General features: G+C 43.6%; 4 protein-coding genes across 5 annotated transcripts; all 4 read left to right on the forward strand.

Moving 5' to 3' along the window:
- Positions 1-573: 573 nt before the first annotated feature.
- LOC112900461 (G-type lectin S-receptor-like serine/threonine-protein kinase At2g19130) lies at positions 574-2,980 on the forward strand. 2 transcript variants are annotated; one of them, XM_025969326.1, is made up of 3 exons: positions 574-1,222; positions 1,357-1,626; positions 1,768-2,980. In XM_025969326.1, the coding sequence occupies exons 1-3, from the start codon at positions 574-576 to the stop codon at positions 2,913-2,915; spliced, it is 2,067 nt and encodes a 688-aa protein (XP_025825111.1). In that variant the 3' UTR covers positions 2,916-2,980. The 2 variants fall into 2 exon arrangements, with proteins under 2 accessions (XP_025825111.1, XP_025825110.1); XM_025969325.1 differs by having other exon boundaries at positions 1,357-2,980.
- Positions 2,981-8,242: 5,262 nt separating this feature from the next.
- Positions 8,243-11,129, forward strand: LOC112899030 (G-type lectin S-receptor-like serine/threonine-protein kinase At2g19130). Its single transcript, XM_025967360.1, has one exon. The coding sequence runs from the start codon at positions 8,351-8,353 to the stop codon at positions 10,721-10,723; it is 2,373 nt and encodes a 790-aa protein (XP_025823145.1). The 5' UTR covers positions 8,243-8,350; the 3' UTR covers positions 10,724-11,129.
- Positions 11,130-12,918: 1,789 nt separating this feature from the next.
- On the forward strand, positions 12,919-15,796 carry LOC112898911 (G-type lectin S-receptor-like serine/threonine-protein kinase At2g19130). Its single transcript, XM_025967223.1, has 2 exons — positions 12,919-13,134; positions 13,231-15,796. The coding sequence occupies exons 1-2, from the start codon at positions 13,040-13,042 to the stop codon at positions 15,599-15,601; spliced, it is 2,466 nt and encodes an 821-aa protein (XP_025823008.1). The 5' UTR covers positions 12,919-13,039; the 3' UTR covers positions 15,602-15,796.
- Positions 15,797-18,480: 2,684 nt separating this feature from the next.
- On the forward strand, positions 18,481-21,331 carry LOC112900275 (G-type lectin S-receptor-like serine/threonine-protein kinase At2g19130). Its single transcript, XM_025969078.1, has one exon. It carries the CDS (start codon positions 18,711-18,713, stop codon positions 21,123-21,125), a length of 2,415 nt encoding a protein of 804 aa, XP_025824863.1. The 5' UTR covers positions 18,481-18,710; the 3' UTR covers positions 21,126-21,331.
- The last annotated feature ends 264 nt before the right edge of the window (positions 21,332-21,595 follow it).

Below are 21,595 nucleotides of genomic sequence, written 5' to 3' on the forward strand. Positions count from 1 at the left end.
AGGGAGCCTGCATTTTGCACTGTCTCTCTCCTTGGAGTCATTTTGCATGATCGGTATGGATGCTCAGTTGGAGTTGGATGGCTGCTACTACAGTGCGCCATGGAAGGCAATATGCATTTGCCTCACGTTTTGGCTCCTGGATTGGAGTTAGTCTAATTAAAGTAGGGCACCATGTACCAAGAGAGTCAATTGCTGAAGTCACTAGCTGGTGATCGATGACTGATCGATGACTGTGCGTTTGCAATACAAAACTAAAACTGCGAGTTAGATGGGTTAACCATATGTTTTAAATCGCCGGATAAGATGTTTAGCGGCAGAGCTGCCGTTACGATATTTAGCGGGCTATAGCCGGCTTTAGCAGGCTAAATGCCATAGCAGCTACCCTTCCTAATAGCTATAACCGACTATAACGACAACTGTAGCCGGCTATTTAAAACCATTCTTAGCCACCACCAACTTCGTTCTCTATTTAAAGAAAGCGTCGGTCCCGTGAATTGAGCCACTCAACATCTTAGCTACCACTGCGCCACCTTGCGAGAAAGCAAAAATCCGTCGCTCTTTAGTTCCATGGTCATGCGTCTCCTCCTCCTCCTCCTCCTCCTCTGTGGGCTTCTTTTCTCGCTGCACGCCCCTTCATGCGCTGCGGCAACAGACACACTCTCACGCGGCCGTTCGCTGGCCGGAGACAAGAGGCTTGTCTCTAGCAACGGCAAGTTCGCGCTCGGCTTTTTCCAGGTGGGCAGCAAGCCCTCCAACAACACTTTCAACTCATCATACCTTGGAATATGGTTCCACAAAGTCCCCAAGCCGACACCAGTGTGGAGTGCCAACGGGGAACACCCAATTTCCAATCTCGTTTCACCAGAGCTCATGATCTCTGGTGACAGCAACTTGGCCATCTTAGCTCGGGACACCATCATTTGGTCCACCCAGGCCAACATCACAGCCAACAGCACGGTAGCTGTATTGTTGGCTAGTGGAAACCTTGTTCTACGGAGTTCTTCCAATTCCTCGGACATATTTTGGCAGAGCTTTGACTATCCAACTGACACCCTGCTACCTGGTGCAAAATTTGGCCGAAACAAGGTCACCGGTTTGAACCGCCGTATTGTTTCAAGAAGGAATTTGGATGACCAAGCTCCCGGTGTTTATTCCAATTCTCTATGCCTTGATGGGAGCATAAGGTTATCATGGAAATCATCTACAGAATATTGGTCTTCTGGTGAGTGGAATGGCGAATACTTCAACTCAATACCGGGGATGTTAGATCCCTCTTTCTGCAATTATATGCTTGTCAACAACAGCCAAGAGGTTTACTTCTCCTACACCTTGTTGAATGAGAACACAATATTTCAGGTTCTGTTAGATGTCTCTGGTCAATGGAAGGTGCGCATATGGGACACACACATGATTGGGTCACATTCAGCTACTCTCCAAGAAATCAGTGTGACGTCTATGCTGTCTGTGGAGCTTTCACAATCTGCTCTAATAAAGCAAATCCGTTATGCTACTGCATGAAGGGCTTCTCTATAAGATCTCCTGACGATTGGGAACTAGAGGACAGAAATAGTGGGTGTATCAGAAATACTCCATTGGGTTGCAATGGCAGTGACAAAAGTACAAAAGGTATGACAGATAAATTTTATTCTGTGCCATTCATTAGGCTGCCTACTAATGGCATAGGTATAAAAAGTACTACTAGTGCAAAAGCATGTGCAGAACTTTGTTTGAGTAATTGCTCTTGCACTGCATATTCCTATGGCCAAGGTGGTTGCTCTATTTGGCTCGACGAACTAATTAATGTAACTGCTGATGATAATGGAGAAATTCTCTACCTTCGTCTTGCTGCAAAAGAGGTGCAAAGTTGGAAAGGCCAGAAACATGGAACGATCATCAGTGTCTCTGTTGGTGTAAGCATTGTTGCTTTAGTATTCATATTTCTATTTGTGATCTGGAGAAGTTGGAAGCGATCTAGTCCTCAAATGGACAATGATCAGGGTGGCATTGGGATTACTGCATTCAGGTATGTTGATATGAAACGTACAACTAAAAATTTCACAGAGAAGTTAGGCGATGGTGGTTTTGGTTCTGTATTTAAGGGGTGCCTAAGTGACTCGGTTGCCATAGCAGTAAAAAGGCTAGATGGTGCGCGCCAAGGAGAGAAGCAGTTCAGGTCTGAAGTGAGTTCAATAGGCATCATTCAGAATGTCAATTTGGTTAAACTTATTGGGTTTTGCTGTGAAGGTGATAGGAGACTACTTGTGTATGAATACATGCCAAACCGTTCCCTTGATGTCCACTTATTCCAGAGCCATGGTGCCGTTTTGGGCTGGAACATCAGATATCAGATAGCTCTTGGTGTTGCCAGAGGTCTAGCGTACTTGCATCATAGCTGTCGGGACTGCATAATACACTGTGATATCAAACCACAAAACATACTTCTTGATGCATCTTTCACTCCAAAAGTAGCCGTTTGTGATGGCAAAGTTCCTAGGGAGGGATTTAGCCGTGTTGTTACTACAATGCGAGGAACTATTGGATATCTTGCTCCTGAATGGATTAGTGGAACAGCTATTACACCGAAAGTTGATGTTTACAGCTATGGGATGGTTTTGTTGGAGATCATATCAGGAAGGAGGAACTCGGGTAAAGAATCTTTTACTGATGATGATCATGCTAGATATTTTCCTGTGCAAGTCATGGACAAGCTTCTCAATGGGGGCATTGGAAGCCTTGTAGATACAAACGTGCTTGGTGATGTCAACCTAGATCATGTTGAATGCATTCAGGATAATGAATTTGATCGCCCTACAATGGTTGAGGTAGTAAAGTTTCTCGAGGGTTTAGCTGAGCCTGATATGCCTCCGATGCCAAGGTTGCTCCATGCTATCGCTGGTGGCTCACCTTTGATGTGATTGTGTTCTTCAGCTTTACAGGTTCCATATGTAAACTCTTTGTACCCATGCTGTGGAGACCCTGTTGAAAGATAAATTTTGCTGATTCTACCATGTAAGATCTCTATGTATGTCCAGAGAAACGTACTAGGTATTAGCCAACTGGTGAAATTAGCATAACCTCTGCTATCTTCTCTGCTCACATCGAGCTAAATTTGTCTCTAAAGATGGTTTACATTGAACCCATTCTAATTTATGAACCATAATAAGGAGGTGATACAACTTTACAGGATGCTGATACACTGGAAAAATATTGTTCAGTGACAACCTATAATAAGCAGCTTCCATGTGAGAGTATATAAAGGCCAAGGCTAAATAGTCGATGCATTCTAACTGCTGGTGACATGTGGCATGGTAAATACTGAATACTGATGGTGGGAAAGCTCGTTTCAGAAATCAGCCAGACACAGCTCGAACTAGTTTTTGGTTCCCAAGCGGCTGCGTGCGCTTGCAGTGCTTGCAGGCGATATTCAGAAGTCATCCACTGCTGCTGTGAGAGCGCCATTTCTCATAGACATTTAGGTTTAGCGGACTAGATATAATATCCACAAGACCACAAGCGTAGATAAATCACTCTCGTTTTCGGATTCTTTAAGCTACCGTTGGGTGGTTGCCTTGCCGCTGCTACATGGTCAGTGCACTGATGTCATACAACTCGGCAATTTCCAGAAGCTGAAAGGTAGGTCAATAACTGAGTCCTTTGGGTTGCCAACGAGTTAGAACCGAGTGCGACCGTGCCGTGGATTCCATGCCAGTTGATCTCTAGAGATCTTATATCACCGTCAAGCTAGCCAGTACTAGCAGTCATAATCATGCATTCATGGGACTTGCCCACTTTCAGTATGTATCCGAGAAGTATGATCGCTAAAGGCCTACTTTGATGTGCTAAAGTTGAATGATAAATTTTAGCACCTATTAGCACTTATACCTTTGCTAAAGTTCATACCCTTGTTTGAGTCTTGGCTAAAGTTTAGCACCTTTGAGCATTAGCACTTGGATCCAAATACCGCTCACTATCAGAACGTACTGTCAGTAATAAAAATATCGTCATTTTCAGGTTGCTCCAGGATTGCAACAAATGCTATTAACCACATCGTCTCCATGCCGTGGATATCACACTACTGGACCATGAAAGATCCCTTGTTATTTTCTGGCAACCAATCGACTCCAGCATAACTCAAGTGCTTGGCTCCTTCCACCACATTCTTTGCCACAAAATATAATCAAGATTTAGTGTTCCGGGTCTCCCGGGTGACAAATATGAACAGTATCAGGCTTGCCAACGACGGCAAGGCAACCACATTCTTCCTGGATGCATTGTCCACGACGCGTGCCTTCTCCCTGCTCTATAGGGAATGATCTTGTACGGTTTAGTATCAAGCTTTTGAGCTTTAGTGTTCAGGCCGGTCAGGGCCGATGGACTGAATCAGGTGGGGGATTCTTTTTTTTCTTTTGAGGCAACAGGAGGGGATGAGCATCCCCTACTGATTATATATTAAAACAAAAGAGAACAAAAAAGTCTTTACAAATCAGACTCAAGACACAAAGAAAGAAACAAAGAAAATTAAGATAAGCAAGAAAATTATCCAAAGTTGTTTATCCATTCAATTAAACACTCTTTAAGCTTTGGTTTCACACGATGCAAAAGTAGTGTTATCTCCTTGAAAAGCAACCTGCAACGTTGATAGAACGCAGAAGCTGACAGGTCAGCTTCTGAAACAGCTTCGTGTTCACCATTCAAGAAACTAACTAGGCCAGCATGCGCACACGTGCTGGGGATGGTATGCCAGATGATAAATCGATCACTAAAGATCTATACTACAATCCTCAAGCTAGCCTCATGAGACTTGCCTTTCTTCATGCCGTTCCCGTACAACAATATTATCGCCTCAAGATGTGCTATCCGTCTATGTCAGTCATAAAAAACTTGGTTATTATAGTTTGCACACAACTACACAAGCAACCGGCCTTGCCGTGGCCTGGATGCATGCTACACTATCTGGTCACCAGGTGTTCCCATCTGTTCTGCACCAACTATGATCCAACTGCACTCCAACGTAAATGAAGTACTTGGACATTTTCCCTATCACTCTCAGCCGGCGTGTTTGGATGGTGTCCATACACTGTCACACTCTATTTATTTTTTGCCAAACTTTACTAGTTTAAACAGGCTGCATTGTTCTATGCTTCCTGCCTTGAGGTATCTTTTCATTTGCTCCTTATTGCCCTTACTATGGCAGCGACCCCATCACCCCCGGTTAGTTGGGGGGGGGGGGGGGGGGGAGTATAGGGTGAGCAGAGATGGGTAGGTCATCGCCACCGGTTTAAGAACCCGTGGTGAAACTCTATCATCACCACCACCGGATCGTTTTCAAAACGCGCGGTGATGAGAGGTTTTTTTACTGTCGGTTTTGGACACGGACTGGCGAAGATTCACGAGGAAAAATTTTCTATCGAGGCAAAAGTTATTCTCGTATGAAAAAATATATCTGGAATAAATCATGCAAACTCGCAAAATAAAAGTCTGAGAAAATTATTAATTTGGAATAAATTAGCTGTTCAAATTGGAACCAATTGTACTAGGACCGAAAGAACATGGGTTTGTATTATTTGTGTGTGAAGCGGAAATCATTCAATGTACCCCTCCTACTAATATTTTCGAATATAGAGAGACCTTGACTAGCTTCGTCACAGATCCTGCATCGAAGCTTTAGAATAAAAATCCTTGGCGGCGGCGAGAAAATCCTGCGGACCCATCATCACATTTGACTAGACCTATAATAGGAGGCCAAGACTACCCTATCAAGCCGGATTTGAATAAAATGGCAATGGCCATCCTTCCTTAGCTTCCACGGTCCAAAACTAAGATTAATGTCTCTCTCATCTTCTTATGCTAGCTGACATTAGGAATAGTATATCCTGGCATAGCGCTGCCTATTTGTTAGAGTTTGATTGATTGATGTTTACCAACAACTTTCAACAGCTCTAAGCTACATAATAGTTTCAAATAGGGATGCCATCAAAATACGCCTTCTTCACAATTTATTCAGATTCGCCAAATTTCTAACAACAACTATTGAAATGAACCGCACATGATCTGCCAAAATAAGTTCCCGCCACAGACTTGGATGCCATGCAAGTTGATCTATTCATGCATATCATAACCTCGGTGATTTTTCAAAATAAAATTCTTCATTATATGAGGCTGCTAAGACTGTACTAATGGGTCCTAAAAAGAGTAGCTCTATTAATCAGATCATTCGGACCCAAGACAGGTAGGGGATGTTGATAAAAAAAAAGTTTGAGTCAATGATGGTGGAGTAAAAAATAAAAATAAAAACTCAAGTTCATCGCTGGATGGGTGATTGATGGCCTCCTGCTAGTTTCTAACAAAAATGATAGTGGGGAAAATGTCACTCAAAGCATGAAATTCCAACCATGCTGATTGCTGAACCTTGGCCCTGCATTGGACATCTTTGGATTATTCTCAAATTCACTTCATACACTTATATATATCTAGCCATTCCATTTACCAGCTTTTCTACCATCATCTCTGTAACAACCTTTGCTGGAATTGTTATCATTCGGCCACATTTGGATGCTTGCATTTTGAATTTTTGCCTATACACTATACCATGGTCCCAAACAAAAGTTGCAGTACAAATCATGTACTTTAGTATGTAAGAATAATTAGTTAAACAGTTGGAGTGTCTGGTGGTCAAACAGCTAGTCAAAGATGGCCAAATGGGCTATTTCTGATTTGAATGAAAAATTTCCTAAATCCTGGAAGACAGTGATATTGAGCATATTTGCGCTGAATTTTTGAAAGATTTCATGAATGAATTTTGGACAACATCACCATAGCATTGAAGTAGGATCTCTGGTCAACATTTGAAGCAAGTTGACCACAACAAAGTTGATTTGGGTATTCAAAAAAGCCCAAAGTTTTAAAGATTCAGAAAATTGAGCTCAAACTCTTGAATGTGAACACAAAAATCAGCGTTTTCCTCAATTTTAGAGCTCTAGATCTCCAAATTCTTTGATCATTTGACCAGACACCCAAACTATTATTTTAAGACCTATATACCAGCTAAAACTTTGATTAAAGGTTTGAGCAAAGTTTGCATTTGAAATTTGAAGAAAATTCGATCAATGGGAGCCGGGTTCAGAGAGGAGGAGGAGCATTGCAGTGCTATGGTGAGCTGCCTGCCTGGCTGCATTTTGGTTTGAAATCCTCTAATACCTGCTTGACTTGCATACTAAGTTTGCTTCATACAATTTGCAATAATTTTTTCCTTAAAAATTATTTGTGTAATGTCTGTTGTGCCCCTTGTGGAAACGATTCTAATTGCATGAATGAGAAACATGAACATTACTTAAGATCCAACACAATGAAAATTTGCATGTACCATGTACGTATCAAAACATAAATCATTGTATCAATACATTATACCTTCAACTATATTGAACTATCCTACCAAATTATGAGCAAATTCAAAATTATACACATGCAAGTTATTCTACACGTCAAATCCGCGTGCAGAACATAACTTACGTCGCAACTAACCTTCTAATCTATCAAAGCAAACATCTTATTGAGTCATAAATCAAAATCAAATCCTAACCCTAGCCTACCTACCATGTGATTCAAATACATATGAATTTGAGCAGGATTGATCCCCCATCCCCAACATACACATACACACTTTTTCCACCCCAAATCCGGATTTGGGTGGCGACTGCGAATGGAGCACTGATGTCGTGTTTGCTATATCATGCTAGTGCAATAGCGCCTACCTGCCGTGCCACACCACATACGACAAAAAGGATCACTTCGTTTAGAAAATATTAGGACATTTTTGAAAAAATAATCTTTGTAAAACTTTAAAAAATAAAAGATCACGCAACTTATTCGTTCTCACCAGAAAAGCATGTTCAGTCCTGTCACGCATCAGAACATGACTAGCAACATCAGTTGTTGACAATCTGCAGATCATGTGGACCGCCCCCACACCATGCCGTTCCAATCCCGTTGATTTGTCCAATTAGAGAACATCTAGAAGTTAGAAATTGGTGTGCAAGCTGCCAGTCTTCTTCTTCTGCATATAATCCGAACCGGAAGGTGGAAGGTCCACTAACGTGCACGGACCACTATCAAGTTGTACTACAGCACAGAATATGTTTAAACAAAGTCCCCCAAGCTGACGCCCAGTGTGTGGACTTCAATTGTTAATAATGGCGATAACACCCAGCTGGCAATTTCAATCAAACTCGTCCCTCAAATCAATCCTTCAAGCTAGCGACAGCACTCGGCCACCATTATGCTTCTTGCCACGACCACGGCGAGCTAGCTAGCAACTTCTCCCGTCGCACGCAGCTCTTTCATTCCTCTCGTCATGCGTCCCCTTCTCGGCCTCGTCCTTTTCTGGCTCCTTTTCTCCCAGCAGCACACCCCCTCGTGCTCCATAGCCACAGACACACTCTCACCTGGCCGTTCATTCGCCAGCGACGAGAGGCTTGTCTCCAGCAATGGCAAGTTCGCCCTTGGCTTCTTCCAAACGGGCACCAGCAACGTCCTCAACTGGTACCTCAGCATATGGTTCAACAAGATTCCCAAGCTAACCCCTGTGTGGACGGCCAACAGGGATCATCCGATCTCGGGTTCGGCTTCTCCAGAGCTCATAATTGCCAGCGACGGCAATCTGGTTGTCTCAGCTCAGGGTGCCATCATCTGGTCTACCGAGGCAAACATAACTGCCAATGGCACAACCGCCGCTGTACTCTTGGACAGTGGCAACCTTGTTCTACGGAGCTCTTCCAACTCCTCACGCATATTCTGGGAGAGCTTTGACTACCCGACAGACACCATGCTACCCGGTGTAAAGGTTGGCCGGAACAAGGTCACTGGCTTGAACCGTCGCCTTGTTTCAAGAAAGAACTCCATTGATCAAGGATCAGGTGTATTTTCCACGGAGATGGGCCTGGATGGGATCGGCAGGATATCATGGAACTCGTCTGTAATATATTGGTCTAGTGGGGAGTGGAATGGTAAATTCTTCAACTCGGAACCAGAGATGTCTGCAGGTTCCTCTTCTTCTAATTACACGTTTGTCAACAACAGCCAAGAGGTTTACTTCACCTACAACATGGTGAATGAGAACATTATCGTGCTCAGTATGCTGGATGTCAATGGTCAAAGGAAGCTGCGAGTATGGACCGGGCAAGATTGGATCTCAATAAGCAACCAACCAAAATATCATTGTGATGTGTATGCCGTATGTGGCCCTTTCACGGTCTGCACTTCTGATGCAGATCCTTTCTGCAACTGCATGAAGGGGTTCTCTGTAAGATCACCTGAAGATTGGGGGATAGAGGACAGAACAGGCGGGTGCATCAGAAACACTCCACTGAATTGTGGCCGCGGCGGTGGAAACAAGACAGCTATGACAGACAAATTCTACTCTATGCCGGGCATTAGGTTGCCTCAGAATGGCACTATCATACCAAGTGCATCAAGTGTGAATCAATGTGCACAAGTTTGTTTGAGTAATTGCTCTTGCACCGCATATTCTTACGGCAAAGACGGCTGCTCTATTTGGCATGACGAGTTACTTAATGTAGCTACAGATGATAATGGAGAAATGCTTTACCTTCGCCTTGCCGCCCAAGAGCTGCAGAATAGGAAAAGGAACAAGAGTGGAATGATCATTGGTACGGCCATAGGTGCAAGCATTCCCACTTTGGCCGGCTTCGTCTTTCTAGTAGTGATTTGGAGAAGGAGAAACAAGAAGTGGTCTATTCACAAAATGGATGATGATCAGGGTGGTGTTGGCATCATTGCATTCAGATATGTTGACTTGGAGTCTGCAACAAAAAAATTCTCGGAAAAGCTAGGCACAGGTGGTTTTGGTTCTGTATTTAAAGGATGGCTTAGTGACTCGGTTGCCATAGCAGTGAAAAGGCTCGATGGTGTCCAACAAGGAGAGAAGCAATTCCGGGCAGAAGTGAATTCAATTGGAATCATCCAGCATATAAATGTAGTGAAATTGATCGGATTTTGCTGTGAAGGTGATAGGAGGTTACTTGTGTATGAACACATGCCAAATGGCTCCCTGGATTCTCATCTATTCCAAAGTCATGGTGCAATTTTGGATTGGAACGTTAGATACCAAATAGCTCTTGGAGTTGCTAGAGGGCTTGGATACTTGCATCATGGTTGTCGAGACTGCATCATACACTGTGATATCAAACCACAAAACATACTTCTCGACACATCTTTTGTGCCCAAAATTGCAGATTTTGGTATGGCAAAGTTTCTAGGGAGGGACTTCAGCCGTGTTGTGACTACAATGCGAGGAACTTTCGGATATCTTGCTCCAGAATGGATCAGTGGAACACCTATTACCCCCAAAGTCGATGTTTACAGCTACGGGATGGTCTTGCTAGAGATCATATCAGGAAAGAGGAACTCTCCTAAACAGTCATGCAGTGATGACCGTGCAGACTATTATCCCGTTCAAGTTGCCCACAAGCTTCTCCATGGAGACATTTTGAGCCTTGTGGATGCAAACTTGCATGGTGATGTGAACATGGAGGAAGTCGAGAGGGTTTGCAAAGTCGCATGTTGGTGTATCCAAGATAATGAGTTTGATCGGCCCACAATGGCTGAGGTGGTGCAGTTTCTCGAGGGGACATGCGAACCAGAAATGCCTCCAGTGCCAAGGTTACTCCATGCGATTGCAGGCGGCTCACATTCGACTGGACTATGATCTGTAGCTTTGCAGCAAATTCAGATATCCATGAGAGACTATATGGGATCCTGCTTATAGTGTATATACAAATAAATTTGTTGTTTGTGATATGTAAGATCTAGTGATAGGAAGTGTCTTTCGAAAGACCATACCTATTGTGTTAGAAATAAAGACAGTTACATGTAAGACCTCTATTTACATGTAAATAGAGGACTATGACCTCTATTTACCTATTGCTGGGGGCTCAAATTCGACGGCATCCTACTCAGACTGTGATATGTAGCTTCGCAGCAAACTATCCATGAGAGACTATGGCATCCTACTTGTATTGTATAAATAAATTTGTTCTCTGTCACATGTAAGATCTACCCAAGCGTGTGTTCAATACCAAATGTAGTGTTTGAAATAAAGATGGTTTGTAACATGTATGACCTCTATGTACCCAATAGTTTTTTGGCCTGATGAGAAAAATCAAAGGCCATTCTGAGCAAACAGTAAAAGAGCTCAACAGAAATGACCCCTGCCCAACAGTCAGCGGGTCAAGCAACACCCAAGTCAATGCAACGTCTTTTTTTTTCATATGTCTTGAGGTGAAATAACAGAGCATCAACGACTAACTAGAAATTGAGTTCAGTCCAGCCAGCGCCATGCATTGAGGACTTTGAGGTCTAGCCGTTCCCAAACGTCAATCACATTTCATGGGCTGACAGAGAACGATCATCACTGTTTAGCAAAAGAAGAAAAAAAACAGAGAGAGAAAATGGTCTCTACTCTCTAACATATACTTAGCAATTAGTTTTGCTCATATGCAGATGGCAACGCTTGTTGCTGTTGTTTGTTCCAAGTACTAAATAAACTTGGGATCGCTATTGATTTCCGGTGCCCATGCTGATGGTTCGTACATAGAGTGTGTGCGTGTTGTAAGTGCCTGCGTCTGTACTGTAACGTTGGTGAAGAAGAGCAACAGATTCCAAGTGAAAATGATCTGTCAAATCGCCGACAGCAACACTCGCCACGGTTCTGAACTCACCAAAGGATTCCCACACTTTGGCAAAGCTCTCTGCTTCCGGCTCGAAAACCCGCAACCGTCATCGGCAGTTGCCTGCACGCTTCCTGGAAACTTCAGGACCAGCCCTGCAACCGTGCAAGGAGGTTTCCATAACTCAAGCAACCCTGCGGCGTTGAAAACGTTGCGCCGGCTAATCACCTCAAGCTCAGTCCAGGTTCACGGTTTCCACGGCTCGTGCTCTGACATCGATGCAATAGTACACTGGGGCTCCATCTGGAATTCAAAGGTTATTTTTTACCAAACGACTTTGATCAGATTGCTCCTTCTGCGGTCAAAGAATCTGAACGTCTCTCTCATCTCCTTATGTGATTCGACAAACAGACGACTTTGAGCGTATCCTGACGTAAAGGCGGCTATTCGCCCCAGGTTGATGGAATGATGTTGACCTACTTTTAACAAACCTAGAATATCTATAGTTTATCTCCTCGTGCACGTTTATGTATGAATAAATTTATTGCCTATCATATTCAGGGCCTCTATGACGATATGTGCCCAACACAGAGAGATACCTTCGTCTTAGAAATGAAGACCTTTATGTACCAAGACATAGTATAAGAGTACCCACCTCCAGACAAGTTTCCTGCTTGTTTTCCTTGTCTGAAACATCAAGTTTAGAAGCAGGTGTGAGGACAACGCATATGGAGTGAGAGTGTTCACTGAATCAGTTTAGAAGCAGCCGATATATGGGAATGTATCAAAAGGCAAGGAAAAATACTTTATGTAGCCCAGCTGCAGGATGCATGTGGTATATGGTGAAAGAGGTGGCGGGAAGACTCGTTTGAGCTGCTCCAGCTCTCCATTCGCAGCCGCTGGGACCTTTCAATCTGCCACCCGTGTATTGCATCAGTTTCAGATCGCAGCAAAAACTAATTATTGGCTTCAGAAGACCAAGTTGCATACTGTACAGACAGGAGGTTTCAAAAGGAACTAAACCTGCAGAACATGCCGTTACCTCTGGGTCAGCAAGCAGCTACGGCAAATTTGATGGTGAGTGCCAACATTGAATAGACATTACCCGGTACCGACGCAACATGGCATCATAAGGCATGCCTGTGTGCCACCTCCAAGTTTCACTCTTTTCTTTTGCAGCAGCAATCATGACCGTGATGGCTGGTTTGCTGTTCAAATATCCAATCACCATAGCAAGAGCAGGAGAACAGTCAGGCATTGTTTTCATCTGTGACATATACATCCATACATCATACAGAAGACTAGCAAAAGGAACCATTGACAACTTACCTGTTTTCACATCCTTACAGCGAGGAATGGGTTCTAGCAATGATATCAAGCCACTTGATAAATTAAGACTGTCTTCCCAGACTAACCGGGGGAGTGCTTGGCTTCAACATGATCTCTATATGTACACCTCGACCTCATTTCCAGCAACTGCTTAGCATCCATACCTATGTTCAATTTCCTGGTCGTTCAGCATGCCACACTTCCTAATCCTATGCAGATTTCTCGCATCCTTATACATCCTATCATGTTGTTCTGCCATGGACACCATCGCACCTGGCCAACCACTTGTTGGGAAAGACAGGCTCGTCTCCAGCAACGGCAAGTTTGCACTCGGCTTCTTCGAGAGCGGCAGTAAGTCCTCCCAAAACACCCTGAACTGGTACCTAGGAATTTGGTTCAACAGAGTTCCAAAATTAACTCCAGTATGGGTTGCCAATGGTGACAACCCACTCACGGATCACACCTCATCTGAGCTTACAATCTCTGATAATGGCAACCTTGTCATATTGAATCAAGCCACCAACTCCATAGTCTGGTCCACACAAGCAAAAACAATAACCAACAACACAGTAGCTATACTGCTGAACAGTGGAAACCTCATCCTACAGAACTCCACAAACTCATCCAATGTGTTGTGGCAGAGCTTTGACTACCCCACAGATACCTTCCTCCCTGGTGCAAAACTTGGTTGGGACAAGGCCACTGGGTTGAACCGCCGTATTGTTTCAAGGAAGAATTTGATCGACCTAGCTCCTGGAAGATACTCTGAGGAGTTAGATCCAGGTGGTCCTAATCAGTACATCATTACACTGTTGAACTCCACCATACCATATTGGTTCAGCGGGATATGGAACGGCGAATACTTTCCCTTGGTGCCAGAGATGTCAGGGGCCCAACTTTTCAATTTCACATTTGTCAATAATGACCAAGAGAAGTACTTCACATATAATTCACTAGATGAAACTACAGTTGCCCGTCATGTAATGGATGTCTCAGGTCAAGTAAAAGCATTCATTTGGCTTGAGAGCTCACAGGATTGGTTAATGAACTACGCTCAACCTAGAGCACGGTGTGATGTCTATGCGGGATGTGGACCTTTCACAATTTGCAATGATAATGAACTGCCGCACTGCAACTGCATGAAGGGTTTCTTCATAAGATCACCAAAGAATTGGGACTTAGGTGACCAAACAGATGGGTGCATCAGAAATACTCCTTTAAATTGTGTGAACACCAAAAGCACAGGTAGTTCAATTGACAAGTTCTATTCTATACAGTGCGTCAGGCTACCTCATAATGCCTACAACATAGAAGCTGCTACCAGTGCAGGTAAATGTGAAACAGTATGCTTAAGTAATTGCTCTTGCACTGCATATTCTTATGGCAATGGTGGCTGCTTTGTCTGGCACAATGAATTACTCAATGTAAAACAGCAGCAGTGTGATGACACAACTAATATTAATGGAGGAACTCTGTACCTTCGCCTTGCTGCGAAAGAGGAGCAAAGTCGGAAAAAACACGTAAGAGGAAAGACAATTGCCATTAGCCTTGGTGTAAGCTCTGCCATCATGTTTTCTCTAGCACTTGTATTAATGATTTGGTGGAACAAGAAGAAGAGGTACAGCTTCACATTGAACAATGCTCAAGGTGGTAATGGAATTATTCCATTTACATATACTGATTTGCAGCGTGCAACTAAGAGCTTCTCAGAAAAGCTGGGAGAAGGTGGCTTCGGTTCCGTATTCAAGGGCTTTCTAAGCGATTCAACCATAGCAGTGAAAAGGCTTGATAGAGTGCACCAAGGAGAGAAACAGTTCAGAGCTGAAGTTAGCTCACTTGGACTTATCCAACATATAAATTTAATTAAGCTAATTGGATTCTGCTGCAGCAGTAATAACAGATATCTTGTCTATGAATATATGCCAAATCATTCCCTTGACAAACACCTATTCCCAAGCAATGCTAATATCTTGAATTGGGATACTAGGTACCAAATAGCACTAGGCGTTGCTAGAGGACTAGCTTATTTGCATGAGAGCTGTCGAGACTGCATTATACACTGTGATGTTAAACCTGAAAACATACTTCTCGATGAATTGTTTATTCCCAAAATCGCAGATTTTGGAATGGCAAAGTTTTTACAAAGGGATTTCAGCCGAGCATTGACTACAATGAGAGGAACCATAGGATATCTTGCACCTGAATGGATCAGTGGAGTGGCCATCACACCAAAAGTAGATGTTTACAGCTATGGAATGCTTTTGTTCGAAATTATTTCAGGGAGGAGGAACTCACATGGAGAACATACTGCTACTGGTGATGATTATACTTATTTCCCTGTGCAAGTCGCACGTAAGCTTCTTGTGGGAGATGTCGCAAGCATGGTGGATCATAAGTTACATGGTGATGTCAATCTAAAGGAAGTTGAAAGAGCTTTTAAGGTTGCATGTTGGTGCATTCAAGACAAAGAAGTTGATCGACCAATGATGGGTGAAGTGGTTAAAATTCTTGAGGGTTTAATAGAACTTGCCATGCCTCCAATGCCAAGACTACTTCAAGCTATTGCAGGAGGCTCTTATGCAGTGTAAGTCTAGTCTTTGTTTACCGAAAATATTTCAACTTAAGGAGTTGCCAAATTTTTCTTCAGTAGAGATACAATTACAGTTTATCATTATTGTATAATGAGCGTAAGATAATAGATTTATGCCAATTACTGGAATCACTATATCAGGTACTTAGTACCATTGATCATGCAATTAACGAAAAGGTTATGTGACTATCCTCTTCCTTTCTCCTTTTTGAGAATCGTACTCTATCCATTTTCAGGAAAGTTGTTTAGTCTTCAATTTTTTTTTTGACATCTTGTGTTGCATAGGTTCTGAATTGTTCTAAGGAGAGGTGTAACTCACAACATTTTACTTTCATGGAAGTTCAGGATTCAGACTGGTACCTCTAGTTTCAAAAATGGGTATTTAATCTCCTACCCCAAAAGAAAAGAATAATAGAAACCATTACAAATCAACCGGTCACCCCTCAATGGTGGCTTTGAAAGTACCTTTGCCATGGTGTCTTTCTTTCAAAAGTCCTGCAAAGGCAAAAGCTATTTCACAAATAACACATAGCAGGTGGCACCGAAGAGGCAGAAAATCGCAACTACCCCACATGGCCTGCTTCTAGGAGCTACTACATGCCATATGCAACAGCAAAGGTGGCATGCAGTGCGCTTGCAGACATAGGTTGATTACACTTAGCTGAGTTAGGTGGAGGAGGTCGTGTATTGTCGCCTTGTCGGACATGGACATGAATCTGGTTTGTCCATGGGGAAGGGCTGGTGGATGAGGACATGAGGCTGATTCTGATGATGAGGCTGGAGGAGCCGAGGAGGCAACGGTGGGCATCTCAATCGGTAGGTTAGTTTTTGGCGCTCGACTATGTGTCTGTGTCACACAGATGGGCACATAGAGGGGGGGGGGGAGAGAGAGATGGGGAAGTTGCAATTATTTTTCTCTTTCGCAATGCCACTTTGCAAGCTTGATTGGACTTCACACAGATGGGCACATAGTTTACCTTTTCTATTGACATATTGCTACGGAAATTGATGAGCTATGTCTGCCCACATGTTTAAGCAGCAATGATAACTGGGACAAAGAGGTTCAAACTTCAGAAAAATCAAAGGAGGCTGTGATGCATGGATTTGGGGGACAAATATTACATTTGACTGATACATCTCTAGAGAGGATTTCTTGACTCCTAGAAACATCGACCCCAAACCAAAGTATCTACTCCAATTATGGCGATCCATATCTAGGACGTAGCAATGCCTAACCTGCTTGTTTATGTTTTAAAAGGGCTAATGATCGTCTCCTAGGCTTGCTTGGTCTGGCTGCACCCTTGCTACTGCACAATGGATCTGGTGTGGCTGGCTGGGCTGTGTTGCTCCATAATAGAGATATATACTCAGACCAGGCTTTCTTTCAGTAATATATGATTAAATCCTTTATCCAACAGATATTGGCATGTTCTTAACACCCTGAAAAAAGAACTAATCGAGCTCCATTCCCAAGCACAGACAAACGCATAGCCGAACCCTGATATTATGACTTGTACGGGTAGACAAGATCACAAGAGAACACTAGATCAGTCCATATGTAGCATCTACTCACAGTCAACAAAGAAAATTCCATCTACAACTGCCAATCTGGGAAGAAATCCTTCTTTTAATATGAATGTATCCACTCATGTAAAGTGAGTCACAAAACAACCAAAAGAAATACATGAGGTCCTAGTGAACAAAAGACCGGACAGCTGACTCTCAATTTACAAAATATGATGTATATGCATTCCTATATGACTGTAAGGTAAGGTAAGCAGTTAATAAAAAAAAATACTATATCAACTTGTGAGCTGCAATAAATGTCCATGAACTCAGGTTTCCAGAAACACGAGAGAGATTAGAGCTGATTGTGACAGGTGAAAGTTGCATACCAGTGTCACATGAAGTAGCCAGAGCAGCTACTTGTGGGCTGTGGCCATATTAACAGTCGATGGGTGACATGTAAACATCATAATAGGCTTCAATATGCTTGAGGAAGGCCTTGGCTTCCATCATTTCTGGCTTTCTGCTCCAATTTGGTTGATTTTTGTGCCCAAATTCTAACTAGACTGAGAAGCAAAAGGAATTGACTACAATTACAGAAAAGCTATTTTATTTTCCACAAGGGAGTAAAAAAAGGGGCAAATTACATACCTGATAACCCCCCAATGCAATTTATCGGGTTTTGCGGGCTGTTGCTTGATTCCTGAGAAGTAACGATGTGCGACAGCACCTAGTCAAATGACGGAGGCTAATACTGATTTTCTCGGCACCGCGTCAAGTGCAGCAGCATCCTGGCCAGGCCTCCCGAGAGGTTTGGGGACGGTGCTGCGGTGGCTCTTCCAGGGCATTTCGGAAACGGAGCGGTGGTGGGCCCTGGGGTGTACCGGGATGGCTCAACGGCGGAGGAGGCCGCCGAGGCGTTCCGTGGCGGCGGGGTGCCGATTCGGGGGGTCTAGGCTCTGGATGTGATGGAGGCCTGGCTTACCTGATGCGGTGGTCTCAGCGGGATCGGGAGAACTAGGCTATTCGAACTAGGCTTTTAACCGCTTTGAAAGTTTTGTTCAAGCTAAAAGAGTCAAGAACTAACGTAATTCAGATGGGAGTACGGAACAAACATCAGTGCTCCACGGAAACTGCCCTCGCTGAACATGCGACCTCCGCTTAACAGGCCAAAGCACCTTCATGGTCAGTGCCAATTTCGAATAGCCATGACCAGATGCTGACACACATTCCTGTGAGCCTTAGCACCAACCAAAAATTGAATCACAGGTCCATGCCTAGATGGGAGCACGATCTCTAGAAAGGTCAAAATGGAGAAAAAAGACGCACCGGTTAGTAATCATATACTACAATAATTAGGATTTTTCATGTAATTTGTGGCACAAGCGTTCATACATCATACAGAAGACACCAAAGAAATATTGACCAGAGTTGCCCATTTTTCCACATTCGTTCAGCCACTTGATAAGTAAATAAAGGATGGGTATCACTGTCAGCAAGAATCAGACCATGGTTCCAGGGAAGCCTTGACTTCTTCACCAACCATATGTAGCCGTGCTATACCAAACCCCTACCTGATCCAGCTTCCCCTGTCTTTCACCATGCCTCTCTCCCCCATCCTTTGCAGAATTCTCTTGCCCCTATACATCCTATCATGCTGTGCTGCCAAAGGCACCATCTCACCTGGTCAAGCACTTGTCGGCGGTGAAAAGCTCGTCTCCAGCAATGGCAAGTTCGCACTCGGATTCTTCCAGACGGGCAGTAAGTCCTCCCAAACCACCCTGAACTGGTACCTAGGAATTTGGTTCAACAGAGTTCCAAAACTAACTCCACTATGGGTTGCGAACATTGACAACCCACTCACGGATCACACCTCATCTGAGCTTACAATCTCTGATGATGGCAACCTTGTCATCTTGAATCAAGCCACCAGCTCCATGGCCTGGTCCACACAAGCAAATACCACGACCAACAAGACTGTAGCTGTACTACTGAACAGTGGAAATCTCATTCTACAGAACTCCACAAACTCATCTGATGTGCTCTGGCAGAGCTTTGACTATCCCACAGATACTTTACTCCCCGGTGCAAAACTTGGTTGGGACAAGGTCACAGGTCTGAACCGCTGTCTTGTTTCTAGGAAGAACTCGATCGACCTAGCTCCTGGAAGATATAGTTTTTTTTTAGACCCAAATGGCGCTAATCAGTATATGTTCACGTCGTTGAGCTTTTCCATACCATATTGGTTCAGCGGGTTATGGAACGGCCAATACTTTTCCTCTGTGCCAGAGATGCAAGGACCTTTTCTTTTCAATTTCACATTTGTCGACAATGACCAAGAGAAGTACTTCACCTACGACTTACTGGATGAAAGAACCGTTCTCTATCTTGTATTGGATGTCTCAGGTCGAACAAAGACATTCATTTGGCTTGAGAGGTCACAGGAATGGTTACTGAGCTATGCTCAACCCAAAGCTCAGTGTGATGTCTATGCTGTATGTGGACCTTTCACAGTTTGTTATGATAATGCGCTTCTTTTCTGCAACTGCATGAAGGGTTTCTCCATAAGATCGCCAAAGGATTGGGAGCTAGATGATCGAACCAGTGGGTGCATGAGAAATACTCCATTGGATTGTGTTAGCAACAAAAGCACAGGAAGTTCAACCGACAAATTCCATTCCATGCCATGTGTTAGGCTACCTCCTAATGCCCAGAACATAGAAGCTGCAACCAGTAGTGCAGATGAATGTGGAGCAGCTTGCTTAAATATTTGCTCTTGTACTGCATATTCCTATGGCAATGGAGGGTGTTTAGTCTGGCACGACGAATTATTCAATGTAAAACAGCAGCAGTGTAATGACATAACTGGTACTAGTGGAGGAACTCTACATCTTCGCCTTTCTGCAAAAGAGGTGAAAGGTCAGAAAAGCGGTGCAAGAAAAATGGCGATTGCCATCGGCCTTACTGCAAGCTCTGCCATCTTGTTTTCTCTGGCACTGGCACTAATGATTTGGTGGAACAAGAGGACAAGGTATAGCTTCACATTGAACAATGCTCAAGGTGGTAATGGAATTGTTCCATTTAGATATACTGATTTGCAGCGTGCAACTAAGAATTTCTCAGAAAAGCTAGGCGAAGGCGGCTTTGGTTCAGTATTCAAGGGATCTCTGCACGATTCGACAACCATAGCGGTGAAAAGACTCGACGGTGCATATCAAGGAGAGAAACAGTTCAGATCTGAAGTCAGCTCAATTGGGCTTATCCAACATATAAATTTGATTAAGCTAATTGGCTTCTGTTGCAGCAGCGAAAGCAAATTGCTTGTCTATGAATATATGCCGCATCGTTCCCTTGACATTCATCTATTCCCAGGTGATGCTCAGACCTTGAGCTGGAGTACTAGGTATCAAATAGCTCTAGGAATTGCTAGAGGACTAGCCTATTTGCATGAGAGCTGTCGAGATTGCATTATACACTGTGACGTCAAACCCCAAAACATACTTCTAGACGAGTCATTCATCCCCAAGATTGCGGACTTCGGAATGGCAAAGCTTTTAGGAAGGGATTTCAGCAGGGCTTTGACTACGATAAGAGGAACCATAGGATACCTTGCACCTGAATGGATCAGTGGAGGGGCCATCACACCAAAAGTTGATGTTTACAGCTATGGAATGCTTCTCTTCGAAATTGTTTCAGGAAGGAGGAACTCACATAGAGAACATACCACTATCAGTGATGATGATACTTTTTTCCCTGTGCAAGCTGCAAGCAAGCTTCTTGTAGGAGATGTTGGAAGCTTGGTGGATCACAGATTGCATGGCGATTTCAATCTAAAAGAAGCCGAAAGATCTTGTAAGATTGCTTCTTGGTGCGTCCAAGACAATGAGCTCGATCGACCGACGATGGGTGAAGTGGTTCAGATTCTCGAGGGTTTGGTAGAACTTGACATTCCTCCAATGCCAAGACTACTTCAAGCTATTGCAGGAGGCTCTCATTCAGCGGGAGTTCAGCCTTGATTTACCAAAAATATTTAAAGTTCTAAGGGTTTCAGCCAGGCAGACTTATCAGCAGTGAGGTTAGCATTTATGTTGTGTTATGTATAAACATGTCAGATGTGTAATTGGCCCATTTCTACTTCCATGAAAGACTAGACTGAACCCTCTACTTTTATGATCTGTATTTACCCCCTGAAGTATAGAAAGCAGTACATATCAGGCCTTAATAGTGGTTATGAAACTAATTTTGCCACAACGTGTTTCTTTCACAAGTCCCTGCTGACCTGCAAATGCAAGTGCAAGGTTAGCTTCAAGAACTGTGGCCGAAGAATAAAGCCCGCACATTTCACAAAAACACACTTGTGCTTGTGCAACTAGAAGCAGGTGGCACCAACAAGGCTGAAAGTTGCAAGTTGCAACCACTCGACTTGGCCAACCCACTTAGCTACTTCTTCCCAAAGGCCCTTAAACTTTGTTTGCAATCACAAATG

This window comes from Panicum hallii, chromosome 7 (genome assembly GCF_002211085.1).
Source record: "Panicum hallii strain FIL2 chromosome 7, PHallii_v3.1, whole genome shotgun sequence".
Taxonomy (NCBI): domain Eukaryota; kingdom Viridiplantae; phylum Streptophyta; class Magnoliopsida; order Poales; family Poaceae; genus Panicum; species Panicum hallii.